We start from the raw sequence: 16017 nt of genomic DNA, 5'->3' as shown, positions 1-16017 counted from the left end.
GGGCATGTGGAGGGCTGTGGTCCAGGTATGGGTTGATGGAACTTGGCAGAATATCTATGTACTAGCTGGACCGAGGAGCCTCTTTCTTTGCTGTAGTATTCTCCATATTTGATTGCTGCTGCCTGAATCCAGAATTTGCGTTAGATTATTTAAGTTGCTCAGAATTTAAGGGGTCTTAGCAGTATTGATTGTGAATTAATTAATAATTAAGACATGACCAGCAATAGCAAAGGTTATATTCTTGGTGGAACAAAATTAGTATATTCCATCATGGTTCTGGTGCCCATCCAGGAATTTAACTGCCTTTGTCCATGAACTTTTCAATTTCTAGAGCTGGCATGGGCTTAGGCCAGCAATAGCATTGTTTACTTTGCTTTCAATTCAGTTTTTTAAGAACTTTAACTATTTTTTTAATAGAGCTTTAGTCTAATTAAAGGGGGAGATGTTGCGGGGAGTCATATTGTAAAACATCTTGAGAGTCCCCATGCTTTTCAATATTTGTGAATGACGATATCATTTTTGATGCCCAGTGAGCTCCAGGTTAAGACCTTAAAGCCAAAATGAGTGCGCAGAAGGATGCTTGCACTGGTACTGCTTTCTGCCAATAGAGGGAACTGGGCTTCAAATGGAAGACTCTGTCTATGGCTGTGCTGGAGGAAACAGCAGAGTCCTGGACTGGCAGCCAACAATTGAAATGGTGCGCGGTCTACTGGGGGTTGGCGACACAGCTGTGTTTCTGATCTGATCCATTGATCTCAAGTCCTCACTGACCTACGTTTCCCTCTTAACTTTTGTCATTTAACATTCCAAATCTCATTATAAGCCATTAGATTTATAAACCTCCACCTGTTTCCATGATCACCTGCATTTTATCCTCACTTTAAATTTTTCTTTTGTGATTATCACCAAAGAAGTCTTCTTTAATGAACAAAATGATAAACTCTTCTTAGCAACAGGTTTTTTTGATGCAGAATATATTGGGAGAATTCTCCCCTCAGATTTGCTTGCAGCTTCGGTGTGGTCTCCAGAGACAAAAAAAGTTTGAAAAGAGCTGTGTGAAATGTTTACTTGCACAAGGTACATATTTCTCAGAGACATTACTGTAGGTATTTTTGTTTCATGAAACAACTAATTCATATCATGGGTATTGTAGACTTCACCCAACACACAAAGACTGCTTCAACATAGTTTTGGTTGGATAAATGTCCATTCTAGTTTAATACACACAAAATGTTGGAGGAACTTGTTGGGGGGAGGGGGGTGTCAAGCAGCATCAACTGAAAGGAATAAAGAGTCGACGTTTTGAGCCAAGATCCTTCCTGAAATGTCAACTCTATTCCTTTCCATGCTGCTTTACCTACTGAGTTCCTCCAACATTTTGTGTGCATATCTCATGCTTTTCTGCATCTGCAGAATCTCGTGTTTATTATCCAGTTCAATGCTGCATTTGCAGATGTGATGTTTATTGTTTTAAATTTGCTTAGCTCTTCAATCTTAATTTTACAGTATCTGATCTAATGGACTGTGATACAAAGTCTGATACACCTACTAGTCCAGAGCGAGAACCAGCAGATGATGACCGCAAGGGAGGCGAAGGGTCTGACAGCCTTAAAAAGAGGAAAAGGAAGCCATATAGACCTGGTAAAGAATCTGCTTAAAACGGGTTTCTAAGTAAATTAGATTAAGTACGTACTGAATTGAGAGTGATCTAATCTGATATCAATGTTTTATACGTACTTTCAATCGCTTTCAAGTTGTATCTTAGTGCAACAGAAACATCAACTATTTCATTTAGCTAAGTATAACATTTTTTAATATTTGTCAAAAATAGGAATAATAATTCACCAATGCTCAAGTTTGTTGGCTATGTAAAAGTGGACTGGAGCGCTTGAGTTATAAGAAGAAACGGGATAGCTGGGACTTTATTTTCCTGTGTGTATAGGAAGATGAGGGAAGAACTTGCAGAGATACACAAAATCATGAGGGGTGTAGAAAAGGAGGTTAGCCACTGTTTTTATTTTCAGTGGTAAAACTAGTGACCGGAGGTTTAAGGCAAAAGAGGAAAGAATGAATGGAAAGGGCTAGGTTTCTCCATGAGAGGGTGGAGGTAGAGGTGAGTGCAGTTACAAATTTAAAACACGTTTGGTCAGGTTCATGGACAAGGGAAGTTTACAGGGATATAGGTCCGATGCAGACAGGTGAGAGTAGCTCTGGTAAGTGCACTGATTGGCAAGGATTAATTCAACTGAAGGGTCTGTTTTCGTACTGGATGGCTCTGTGGCTCAATTCAAAAAGTCCAAGGCAGCATTGAGATGTGTTGGATGTTTGTCTTAATTCTATCCCCCATTTAATTATATCCCCCATTGACTAATTTGTGGAATCAACAATACTTCCTTATTATCCTGTAGTACATGAACAAAATAATGTAAATGCTGGATATTTGATGATAATAAGAAATGCTGGTAATACTCAGCTGGTCAATCAGTATCTATGAAGTATGAAACAGTTAACACTTTAACTCAATTACAGTTGAAGTCAGAAGATTACATACACCATAAATACATATAAACATCACAATTCCTGACATTTAATCCTAGAAAACATTCCCTGTCTTAGGTCAGTTAGGATCACTACTTTATTTTAAGAATGTGAAATGTCAGAATAATAGTACAGAGAATGATTTATTTCAGCTTTTATTTCTTTCATCATATTCCCAGTGGGTTAGAAGTTTACATACACTTTGTTAGAATCTGGTAGCATTGCCTTTAAATTGTTTAACTTGAGTCAAATGTTTTGAGTAGCCTTCCACAAGCTTCTCATGAGTAAATTTTCCAACAATTGTTTACAGATTATTTCACTTTTAATTGAGTATATCATAAATCCAATGGGTCAGAAGTTTACCAACAGTAGCAAAAGAAATCAGCCAAGACCTCAGGAAAAAAAAAATTGTGGTTCATCCTTGGGAGCAATTTCCAAACGCCTGAAGGTACCACGTTCATCTGTACAAATAGTAGGCAAGTATAAACACCATGGGACCACGCAGCCGTCATACTGCTCAGGAATGAGATGCGTTCTGTCTCCTAGAGCTGAACATACTTTGGTGCAAATCAATCCCACAACAACAGCAGAGGACCTTGTGGAGTTGCTAGAGGAAACAGGTAGACAAGTATCTATATCCACAGTAAAATGACTCCTATATCGACATAACCTGAAAGGCTGCTCAGCAAGGAAGAAGCCACTGCTCCAAAATTGCCATAAAAAAGCCAGACTACAGTTTGCAAGTGCACATGGGGACAAAGATCTTACTTTTTGGTGAAATTCCTCTGGTCTGGTGAAACAAAAATTGAACTGTTTGGCCATAATGACCATTGTTATGTTTGGAGGAAAAAGGGTGAGACTTGCAAGCTGAAGAACACCATACCAACCATAAAGCATGGGGGTGGCAGCATCATGTTGTGGGGGTGCTTTTCTGCAGGAGGGACTGGTGCACTTCATAAAACAGATGGCATCGTGAGGAAGGAAAATTATGTGGAGAAATTGAAGCAACATCTCAAGACATCATCCTGGAATTTAAAGCTTGGTCACAAATGGGTCTTCCAAATGGACAATGACCCCAAGCATACCTCCAAAGTTGTGGCAAAGTTGCTTAAGGACGGCAAAGTCAAGGTATTGGAATGGACATCACAAAGCCCTGACCTCAATCTGATAGAAAATTTGTGAGCAGAACTGAAAAAGCGTGTGCGAGCAAGGAGGCCTACAAACCTGACTCAGTTACACCAGTTCTGTCTGGAGGAATGGAACAGAATTCCAGCAACTTACTGTGAGAAGCTTGTGGAGGGCTACCCAAAATGTTTGACCCATGTTAAACAACTTAAAGGCAATGCTGCCAAATTCTAACAAAATGTATGTAAACTTCTAACCCACTGGGAATGTAATGAAAGAAATAAAAGCTGAAATAAATCATTCTCTCTACTATTATTCTGATAATTCACATTCTTAAAATAAAGTAGTGATCCTAACTGACCTAAGACAGGGAATGTTTTCTTGGATTAAATGTCAGGAATTGTGAAGTTTAAATGTATTTGGCTAAGGTGTATGTAAACTTCTGACTTCAACTGTATCTTCCATCAGCACTGAGTTGAAGAACATGAGTTTCCAGTAGATTCTTTTTGCCCCTACATTTCTGTTAAAAAATTAAATGTGAATTTTCATTCTTCCCAGTTTTATTGAGCAACGAAATCATTCTGATCATTTTTGTTATTTTCCTGTTACTTCTGTGTCACTAAGCTTCCGGTGTAATAGACTTTGATATGCACTGACATTTTAATTACCAAGCGCTGCAAAACATGTATATTCTTGCTAATGTGATATTAATCCTCAATTAACTTCTTTCTCTTGGGATCTACTCAAAAAGTGGCTTAGCACAGTGGAGCATTAACATTAGACCTCAGAATAATGAGATATGTATTGCTATCTTATTACATTGCTGCGCAAAAGTGCCAAACAAAGGCAATTAATACCTTCAGTGAGTGTTGAAAATTAGGTGAGAAAATACTCGGTAACACACTTGCAACAAGAGCCACCTTGGTAGAGGTCCGTAAATTCACATCCTACATCAGCAATAGTTGCTGTAAAGTTAAAGTGTTTCAGGTGTTCATATTGCTATACTGTTATGCATCCTTCAAATATAAATAGATAAGTTGATACCTTTCTGCATGTTTTTTAAAAAAGGACTTTTAAATTGTAAGTAGACAAAATCTTGAGAGGTATAGTCGGTAAATGCAGGCAGGCAAAGCAGAAGGTTGGAAAGGTACACGGTTGTCGCAGCAGCAGTCGTACGAGTGGACAGAGTCAGAGTGGTGATCTTAAGGCTTTAGCTCTTCGAGGCTTCAGCAAAGAAAGGCTTCTTTCAGAGAAAGCAAAGGAAAGACAAGGTCAAGAGTATTTTTTCTCCTTCCCTTCTTTATATCTGCTCAGCTAAGACAGTAGTGATGTCAGGAAGAATAGTTAAATGCTGCTTTTGCAGGATGTGGGAAAGCAGGGAGACCTTCAGTTTTCCTGATGACTACAACTGCGAGCAGTGCATCCATCTGCAGCTACTAACAATCTGCATTAAGGAGTTGGAGCTGGAATCAGAATCAGGTTTATTATCACTGGCATGTGTCGTAAAAATTGTTAATTTAGCAGCGGCAGTTCAATGCAATACATAATATACAAGGAAAAACAAAATGAAATAATAATTAATGAAAAGTAAGTAAGAAAACTAGATGAACTCTGGATCATTTGGGGGGCTAAGGGGGTGAACGATAGGACATATAGAGAGGTAGTTACACCCAGGGTGCAGGACACAGCAGACTGGGTGACAGTCAGGAAGGGGAAATGGTTAAGGTGCCAGTGCGGAGTACCCATGTGGTCATCCCCCTCAACAACAGGTATATCACTGGATACTGTTGGGTTGGGGAGGATGGTAGTTGACCTAAGAGAAGGAAGTCACAGCGGGTGGGGTCCCTGCCACTGAGCCTGGCTCTGTGACTCAAATGTGAAGTGGGGAGAAGAGGCATGCTGTGATTAGGGGATTTGTTAATTAGGGGTACAGACAGGAGGTTCTGGTGGTGAGAACAAGATTCCTAGATGGTATGTTTTCTCCTAGGTGCCAGGGTCAGGGATATCTCGGACTTCCAGGGTTGTGATCTCAGGATTGCTACCTGTGCCACGTGCTAATGAGGCCTGAACTAGGAAAATTATACAGTTTAATACATGGCTAAGGAGTTGGTGTAGGGTGGACAAAGAAGATCTTTGGATCATTGGGCTCTCATCTAGGGAAGGGGGGACTTGCACAGATGGGATGGTTTGTACCTGAAATGGCGGGAGACTAATAATCTAGTGGGAAGGTTTGTTAATGCTGCATGATAGGTTTAACCTAAGAGTTGCAGAAGGATGGGAACCAGAGTGCCAGAACAATTAGTGGAGAGGTTGCGGAGGCAGATGTTGGTAAGACGTCGGGCAAAGACAGCAATCAAAAGGTTGAGCATGGTGCAGCTAGTTTCCTGAGCTCCGTATATTTCAATGCAACAAGTATTGTAGGAAAGGCAGATGATAGCACTGGAGCTGAAGTAGCTGGTTTACAAACAGTCAATGTGTAGTGAGGAGAGGCTGATGATATGACATAATTGCAGTCAGTAGGTTGAGTTGTAGCAAACCTGAAAGGCTGAATACAGGACTGAAGGTCTTGTATTTGAATGCGCGCAGTGTACGGAATAAGGTAGATGAACTTGCAGCACAGTTACAGATTGGCGTGTATGATACTGTCAGCATCACTGAATCATAGCTGAAAGAAGGTTACAGCTGGGAGCTTAATGTCTAAGGATACACATTGTATCAAAAAGACAGGTAGGAAGACAGAGAGGGCACTGTTGTTAAGTTGGTTTAAAAAAAGAAATTAAACTATTGGAAAGAGGTGACATAGGGTCAGAAGGCGTTGAATCATTGGGGATAGAGCTAAGGTTAAAAAGACGCTGAGGGAATTGTATAGAGTCCCCCAAACATTAGCAAGGATGTGATCTACATATTCCAAGGGAGTTAGAAAATGCATGCTACAGGGCAATGTTACAATAGTCATGAGAGATTTCAATATGCAGGTAGATTTGGAAAATCAGGTTGGTGTTGGATTCCATGGAGGGGAATTTCCGCCATCTCCAACAGGATCCCACCACCAAGCATATATTTCCCTCCCCGTGCTCCCCCATTTTCTGCTTTCCACAGGGATCACTCCCAGTGTGACTTCATTGTCCAATTGTCCCTCCCCACTTAGCTCCCACCTGGCACTTACCCTTGCAAGCAGAACAAGTGCTACACCTGCCCCTACCCCTCCTCCTTCACTGCCATTCAGGACCCCCAAACCATCCTTCCAGGTGAGACTGTATCCAGTGCTTCTGGTATGGCCTACTGTATATTGGAAGAGCAACACTTTATATTCTATCTGGGTGGCCTCCAACCTGCTGGCATGAACATCAATTTCTCGAACTTCCCCACATCTTTACCATTCCCCATTCTGATATCCCTCTCACCTTATCTCCTTACCTGCCCATCATCTACTGATGCTCCTCCTCTTTTTCTTTTCTTTCTTTTATGGCCTTCTGACTTCTCCTATCAGATTCCCCTTTCTCCAGCCCTGTATCTCTTTCACCAATCATCTTCCCAGCTCTTCATTTCACCTCTTCTCCCCCTCCACCCCTTCTTGTTTTACCTATCGCCTTGTGTTTCTTCCTCCCCTCTCCCCACCTTCTTACTCTGGCTCCTCATCTTTTATATCCAGTCCTGATGAAGGATCTCAGCCTGAAACATCAACTGTGCACTTTTCCATAGATGCTGCCTAAGCTGCTGAGTTCCTCCAGTATTTTGTGTGTATTGCTTGGATTTCCAGCATCTGCAGATTTTCTCTTGTTTTAAAAAAAAGTCATTAAGAAGGTAAAGATGGAATACAAAAGATGGCTCGCCAGTTATATTAAAGGGGATACCAAAAGTTACTTCAGATACATAAAGTGTAAAGAGAGGTGAGATATTGGACTGATGGAAAAGGATGCTGGAGAGATAGTAATAGGGGAACAATGAAATGGTGGGCGAAGTGAATTAAGTATTTTGTTTCAGTTTTCACTGTGGAAGATGCTAACAATATGGTGGAAGTTCCAAGTTTCAGGGATAATGAAGTGTGTGAAGTTACCATTACTAGAGAGGAGGTTCCTGGGAAACTGAAGGGAGGTAAGTAATCTGGACCAAGTGGTGTAAACTCCAGGGTTATGGAAGAAGTGGCTGAAGAGATGGTGGACACATTAGTAATCATCTTTCAAGAATCACTAGATTCTAGAATGGTTCTGGAAGACTGGAAATTGGAAATATCACTCCACTCTTCAAGAAGGGAGAGAGGCAAAAGAAAGGGAGCTATAGGCCAGTTAGTCTGACTTTGGTGGTTGGGAAGATGTTGGAGCTAATTTTTGAAGATGAGGTCTCAGGGTACTTTAAGGCACATGATAAAATAGGCTGTAGTCAGTGAGGTTTCCTCAAGGGAAAATCTTGCCTGACCAATTTGTTGGATTTCTTTGAAGAAATAACAAGCAGAATAGATTAAAGAGAATTGGTTGATGTTGAGTACAGTACTTGGATTTTCGGAAAGCCTTTGACAGGTTGCCACACGTGAGGCTTCTTAACAAGCTATGAGCCCATGGTGCTATAGGAAAGATTCTAGCATGAAGAAAGCAGTGGTTGATTGGCAGGAGACAAAGAATGGGGATAGAGGGAGCTTTTTCTGATTGGCTGCCTATGACAAGTGATGTTCCACAGGGGTCTGTGGTAGGACAGATTCTTTTTTTTTATTAGTTTTTTTTATACATTTTACAAATTTAAAAAAACCCCAAATCAGAATGAGGAACATTAATACAGTGCAAAATTAAGCATACAATGACAATATGATATAAAGAATTTTTTTAAAAAAGCACCTAAATTGAAGACAAGTAAACTTAGTATCCTCCCCCAACCCCACAACACAATAAAAAAACTCCAGACCAACCACAACACAATATAGAGAATATAAATCAGGACAATCAAACTTCCAGACTGTGAATACACTTAGCAACAGAGGATAATAATGCCTACTACCAGAAAAAAAAGGGAGCTGAAAGCAAAGGACCGAAAAAAAGAAAAGAAAAGGCCCTAGTCAAGAGGAAGGTTATGAAAGTACTTAATAAAAGGTCCCCAGACCTTATGGAACTTTAAATCCGAATTAAGAACTGAATAATGGATTTTTTCGAGGTCCAAGCAGGCCATAATGTCGTTAAGCCATTGAGCATGAGTGGGCGGGGCAACATCTCTCCATCTAAGGAGGATCAAGCGTCTAGCCAGGAGAGAGGCAAAGGATAATATTCGGCATTTGGTCGGACTCAGACGTAAGTCTGTCTAGCCCCAGAAACCGAACAAAGCAATTAAGGGGTTTGGTTCTAGGTGCTGATTCAGAATATACGATAACATAGTGAAGACATCTTTCCAAAATTTCTCCAAGCTAGGATAGAACCAGTACATATGAATGAGAGAGGCCTCGCCCCTCTTGCATTTATCAGAAAGCAGACTAATGTTAGGGTAGAATCGAGATAGTTTAGATTTAGACATTTGGGCTCTATGAACAATCTTAAACTGTAAAAGGCAATGGCGAGCACAAAAGGACAGATTCTTTGTACGTTACATGTCAGTGTTTTGGATGATGGAATTGATGGCTTTTTTGCAAAGTTTGCAGATGATATGAAGCTAGATGGAAGGGCATGCTGTTTTCAGGAAGTAGAGAGGCTACATTGAACACATTAGGAAAATAGGCCAAGAAATGGCAGAAGGAATACAGTGGGGAAGTGTATGGTCATACACGTTGATAGAAGAAATGAAAGGGTTGACTATTTTCTAAATTGGGAGAAAATACAACTGAAGCGCAAAGGGAAGTGGAGTCCTTGTGCTGGATTTCCTAAAGGTTAATTTGCGGCTGGAGTCTGTGGTGAGGAAAACAAATGCAATGTTAGCATTCGTTTCAAGAAGACCAGAATATAAAAGCAAGGATGTAATGTTGAGACTTTATAAAGCACTGGTGAGGCTTCATTTGGAGTATTGTGAGCAGTTTTAGGCCCCTGATATTAGGAAGGATGTGCTGAAACTAAAGAGGGGTCAAAGGGCGTTCACAAAAATAATTCCAGAGTTGAATGGCTTGTCACATGAAGAGCGTTTGATGGCTCTGGACATGTATTCACTAGAATTCAGATGAATGAGGGATGACTTCATTGGAACTTATCGTACGGTGAAAGGACATATGAAAGTGGATGTGGACAGAGTGTTTCCTTAGTGGGAGAGTGGTGAATCTGTGGAATTTTTTTGCCACAGGCAGCTATAGAGGCCAAGTCTTTATGTATATTTATGGCAGAGTTTGATAAGATTCTTGATTGGTCGGGGCATGAGGGGATACGGTAGAATGCAGGAGATTGGGGCTGAGAGAAAAATTGCATCAGCCATTATGAAATGGCAGAGCAGATTCAATGGACAAAATAGCTTAATTCTGCTCCTTTATCTTATAGTCTTTTGGGTGAGGTTGATGAGACTTGGCAGAATAATAGTTCAGCATTGACAAGATGGACCAAAGGGCCTGTTTCTGTGCTGTAGTGTTCTATGACTCTGTTCAGTTGATGCAAAGGAATTCAGTCCAATGGTGACAAAAGAATCTGGAGCAAAATATAAACTGTTTGGAAACTCAGGTGATCGAACAATACTGGTAGAGGTGGAAGATTGGTTTTAGGTTAAGTTCCTGCCCAATGTACTTGTTCAATGATGAACATACTGAAATTAGAAGCCTTCTGAACTGTAGTCTCATACCTAAAATTCAAAGTACATTTATTATCAAGTATGTGTACTATATACAACCTTGAGATTCATCTCCTTACGGGCAGCCACAAAACAATGAAATCCAATAGAGTTCACTACAAAAAGACCATCCTACACCCAGTGTGCAGGAAAATAAAAACAAATTTTGCAAACAATAAAGGTAGACAAATAACACTGAAAACTGAAGTTCATGGGAGTTCACAGCCACAAAGCCAGTCATAGCTAGCAACACAAAAAATGCTGCAGGATCTCAGCAGGCCCAGCAGCATCTGTGGGAAAAAAGTAGTCAACGGTTTGAGCCCAAACCCTTTGGCAGCACTGGAGAAGGAAAGCCAAGGGGAGGGGAGAGAGCACCACTAGGTGATAGGTGAAACCGGGAGAGGGAGGGATGAAGTAAAGAGCTGGGAAGTTGATTGGTGAGATGAGGTGAGAGGGGGAAGAGGGGAGGGGCAGGGTTAGGGGTATTATCTGAAGTTTGAAAAATCAATGTTAATACCATCAGGTTGGAGGCTACCCAAGCAGAATATAAAATGTTGTTCCTCCAACCTAAGCACGGCCTTATCCCGACAATGGAGGAAGCGATTGATGGTCATATCAGAATGGGAAGTGGAATTAAAATAGGTGGCCACTGGGAGATCCCGCTAATTCTGGCAGACAGAATGTAGATGCTCAGCGAAGTGGTCTCACAATCTACGTTGGGTCTCACCAATATACAGGAGGCCACACTGGGAGCACCGAACACAGTAAATGAGCCCAAAAGACTCACAGACTGTTTGGGGCCCTGAATGGTGGTGAGGGAGGAGGTGTAGGGGCAGGTGTAGCATTTGTTCCGCTTGCAAGGATAAGTGCCAGGAGGGAGATCAGTGGGGAGGAACAAATAGACGAGGGAGTCGCTTTGGGAGTGATTCCTGCAGAAAACAGAGTGGGGGGTGGGGAGAGAGATGTGCTTGGTGATGGGATCTCATTGGAGGTTGTGTAAGTTTCAGACACAACCGTGCTGGACACGGAGACTGGTGGGGTGGTTGGTGAGGACAAGAGGAACCTTATCCCTGGTAGTGTGCAGGAGGATGGGGTAAGAGCAAATGTGCATGGAGCTTGTTAGATGCAGGCCACAGCCTCAGTTCAGTGCAGAGATGTGTAAACCTCACTGAGCAGTAGGCTGAACACTGGCCTGTCTCTCTCCTCTGGCCCCGATAGCTTGACCTTTTCAATCTAGCATGGAGCTTAAATTGGTCAAACATTGGCTTGTTTCTCGCTCTCGGGCCTGGGTCCTGTCACCTTGACTCTGTCTCACTTCAGTTCTGCTTCGCCACACCTCTAACTCCACTCCAGCAATGGCCTAAAATTGGGTCATTCATCTCTAAGTTCACACTGCAAAAATGCCAAGTCATACAGGCAGTTCAAAAGCTCAACTCGGAAATGGAAGTTACAGGCTGTTGATTACAGTGATCATTTCCAAGAAAAAGTGTGAGTAATAAAGTAGTTAATAGTTTGTTTGCTGCCAGCAAATCGTCACTGCTTTACCAATGCCATCTTCCCTTCTTGGCAAAAACAAAAGGTTAGGAAGCTCAGTAATGGTGGGTGTAGTACTTCCAGTGGGCTTTATGTTTGTACGCTTTTCAGTTCAGTGGATTATATTTTCATAGATCAGGATTAAGGAAATTTTGCATTAGCAGGCACTTGCTTTTGTTTTTTTTTTAAATTTATACATAACTATCAGATTGATTATCACCTCTTTTGTCTATGTAAAAAGATCATCTCTGACTGTGAAGGATGTAATAAAACTAAATTTCATTTCTTCTTTCCTTGTTTAAAATTAAGAAAAATTACTACTTCAGTTACCATACTAGTTATAGAATCATTCAGCAGGGAACAGGTCTTTGCCCCTCATATTATACACCTGTATGAGATCACCCTCAGTCTCCTGCACTGCAGTGAATAAAGTCCAATCCTGCTCAACTGCTTTCATAACTTGGTCCCTTGACTTTCAGCAATGTCCTCATAAATTCCCTCCAGATTTATTTATCACATTGAAACATGCAGTGAACGTTATTTATATTAACAACCAATACAATTTAAGAATGCGCTGGAGCAACTTGCAAATGTAGCCACACTTTCCAGCCAACATTAGCATGCCCATCCTTGGTTTCAGTCTATCAGATTCGTAACAAATTCTTAAGAGCTCCTCCCAACCCTCTCCCTGGTGAGCTTTATCATAAAGAAATGGCTTGGTAAAATTCCCATCTGTAATATAACCTTGATTACTTGTTCAGGTTAATTTTAGCTATGTTCGCTTACTGTTTTGTTCTGACAGGAATAGGTGGGTTTATGGTGCGCCAGAGGAGTCGGACAGGACAGAGTAAATCAAAGCGCTCATTATCCAGGAAGAACTCCACGGGTTCAGTCTCCGATATGACTGGAAAAGAGGATGGTAAGATATAAGTTGTGCTCAGAAGTACTCTCAAATATTATCTTGGAATAATTTTTAGAGAAAAATATTTTGAGGAAGCTATACATAAAAGGAAAGAAGTAACCTTTTAGTTCATATGCCATATGTAGCATGCTGCTCCAGTGATATCTATAGAATACTCAAAATCCTATCTTTCAGTTCATCGAACTGTAACACACCAGTGTTTTCTCTCCAGAGATGCTGCTTAGCCATTTGTGTTTCCAGTGTTTAATTCCAAAACATAAATATAATCAAAATAAAACCACGGAGATGGGAATAACGTCTTAGTTCCATTTTTACTTCATGTGAGATGCATGTGTATGACATAACGTCATGACATTTGCCATTCACGTACTTTTACATATAACTAGCAATGCATTATATAAACAATAAATGATGTGTAATTAAACAATATGTTTACAATGTCACTCAAGTTTTACTGAAATATTAAATTCACAATTGAAAATAACAGAAGTTCTCAGGCTAGAAGTTGCGAATGTTGTGGACATCAATTAGGAAGGATCTCAACCTGAGTGTATAAGGCTTCGCAAATACTTTATTACACTACTCCAATAGACTGAACTATTTCAGAAGGTTATGGTTTCACCTTCTGCAGTACAGATGCTTAATTTTCTCATTTGCCAAAGAGAAGTACTTTCAAATCTCAGGCATAGCTTAACATCCAAGGATACATATTGTATTGAAAGGACATACAGGAAGGCTGAGGGAGTGGGGTGGTTCTCTGGTAAAAAGTGAAATCAAATCTTTAGGAAGAAGTGACCTAGGATCAGAAAATGTAGAATTCTTGTGGGTAGAGTGAAGAAATTGCAAGGGTAAAACAACCCTGATGGGAGTTGTATGTACATCTTAGAAAAGTAGACAGGATGTAGGATACAAATTACAACAGGAGATAGAAAAGGCATGTAAAAAGGGCAATGTTACAATAGTAATGTGGGATTTCAACACGCAGGTAGATTTGGAAAATCAGATTGGTGCTGGATCCTAAGAGAAGAAATTTGTAAATTGCCTGTGAGATGGCTTTTTAGAGTAGCTTGTGGTTGAGCCCACTAGGGGAAGGTAATTCTGGACTGGGTGTTGTGTAATGAGCCAGATTGATTTGGGAGCTTAAGATAGAGGGACCCAAAGGAGACAGTAATGATAATATGATAGAATTCACCCTGCAATTTGGGAGGGGAAAAGCTAAAGTTAAATGTAGCAATATTACAGTGGAATAAAGGGAAATTCAGAGGCATGAGGGAGGAGCTGTCCAAAGTTGACTGGAAGGAGACACTAGCAGGGATGATGGCAGAACAACAATAACCGGAGGTTATGGAGGCAATTTGGAAAACGCAGGGTAGATGCATCCCAAAGATGAAGTATTCTAAAGGGAGAATAAGGCAACCATGGCTGACAAAGGGAGTCAAAGCCAGCGTAAAAAGAAAAGGGAGGGCATATAAAATAGCAAAAATTAGTAGGCAGTTGGAGGATTAGGAAGCTTTTAAAAATCAACAGGAGACAACTAAAAAACCATAAGGAAAGAAAAGATGAAACATGATGATAAGCTAGCCAATAATATAAAAGAAAAATATCAAAGTTTTTTCAAATATACAAAGAATAAAGGAGAGGCGAAAGTAAATATTGAAACGCTAGAGAGGTAGTAATGGGGGATACATTTAAAAGTATTTTGTGTCAGTCTTCACTGAACAAGACACTAGTAGTATGCCAGAATTTCGAGAATGTCAGGAAGTAGAAGTGAATGCAGATGCTGTTCAAGGAGAAGATGCTTGAAAGTCTGAAGGTAAGATCACCTGGACGAGATGGAATACACCCAATGGTTCTGAAAAAGGTGGCTGAAGAGCTTGTGGAGGCATAAGTAATAATCCATCAAGAATTACTACTTTCTGGAAAAGTTTTAGAGGTTTAAAAATTTGCAAATATCACTCCAGCATTCAAGAAGGGAGAGAGGCAGAAGAAGGGAAATTATAGGCCAGTTAGCCTGATCTCAGTGGTTGCAAAGATGTGGGAGTTGATTGTTAAGGTTGAGCTTTCGGGGTCCTTGGAGGCACATGATAAAGTAGGCCAAAATCAGTATGGTTTCTCTGAGGGGAAGGCTTGCCTGACAAATTTGTTGTAATTCTTTGAATAAGTAACAGGCAGGAGAAACAAAGAAGAGTTAGTGGATGTTGAAGCAACACACACAAAATGCTGATGGAATGCAGCAGGCCAGGCAGCATCTATGATCTCTCCCTCCCCCTCCCACTTTCAAGTCTCTTACTATCTCTTCTTTCTCTAGGACCAGAGGGCACAGCCTCAGAATCCATGTAGAACACAGATGTGGAGGAATTTCTTTAGCCAGAAGGTTGTGAATCTGTGAAATTCATTACCATGGATGGCTGTGGAAGAAAGCCAAGTTATTGAGTATATTTAAAATGGAAGTTGATAGGTTCTTGATTAGTCAGGGGATTAAAGATTACAGAGAGTACACAGGAAAATGGGATTGAGACAGATAATGAATCAGCCATGATGGAATTGCGGAGCAATTGCGGCCTGTTTCTGCTCTGATGTCTGATGTTCTTAAGCTGAGGATTTACAAGATACACTAGTTTAACCTTTAACTTGGATTTTCACTTAAGATCTACACGAGTACATGATACATTTGCAATTGTAGATAGGTATGCTTGAATTCTTAACTTTGCATTCTTATGGGTAGTTTTTGCATTTCCTAGATGAAGTTAAATGAGTTCATTTATTGTTTTTGATAGGTTGGATTGAACAGCAATCAGAGATGCTTGATGATGTGGCATCTGCTGTCCCTGAGATTGTAGATAAAATGAAAAAGCGATACAGGAAAAAGAAGAATAAATTGGAGGAAATTTTTCCAACCTATCTGCAGGTATGCTCATTCAAAGTGTCTTAACCCATCACTCATATTTTGTAGTCAAAATTGTTATTTCTGAAATAGTTTGCTTGTAGAGAATGAATATGTTATATGCAGCCATTATTCTTTCTTATGTCATTGGCTGCAGACAAAAAAAAAGTGAAGAAATGATTTTTGCTGCTTCCCTGAAAAAGCTATTTTACCTTGTCCAATCAAAGCACAATATAATTGTGCATGGCATTCTCAGGTGTTACTTGTGACAACTTGGTAGAGGCTGGTATAG

At 40.4% G+C, this 16017-nt stretch overlaps 1 protein-coding gene across 3 annotated transcripts in view; it reads left to right on the top strand.

Annotated features, from left to right (window-relative positions):
• Nucleotides 1-16017, top strand: part of kmt2ca (lysine (K)-specific methyltransferase 2Ca) — a 479075-nt gene that overhangs the window by 333005 nt on the left and 130053 nt on the right. For all 3 annotated transcript variants that reach the window (XM_059971838.1, XM_059971840.1, XM_059971839.1), the window contains 3 exons: nt 1507-1641; nt 12722-12838; nt 15619-15749. In XM_059971838.1, coding sequence (XP_059827821.1) covers nt 1507-1641; nt 12722-12838; nt 15619-15749 — 383 coding nt within the window. The remainder of the gene's footprint in view (nt 1-1506; nt 1642-12721; nt 12839-15618; nt 15750-16017) is intronic.

The sequence above is a fragment of the Hypanus sabinus genome, chromosome 6 (assembly GCF_030144855.1).
Source record: "Hypanus sabinus isolate sHypSab1 chromosome 6, sHypSab1.hap1, whole genome shotgun sequence".
In the NCBI taxonomy this organism is placed as follows: Eukaryota; Metazoa; Chordata; class Chondrichthyes; order Myliobatiformes; family Dasyatidae; genus Hypanus; species Hypanus sabinus.
The sequence above is the reverse complement of the archived record's forward strand: the minus strand, read 5'-3'. Positions and strand labels throughout refer to the sequence as shown.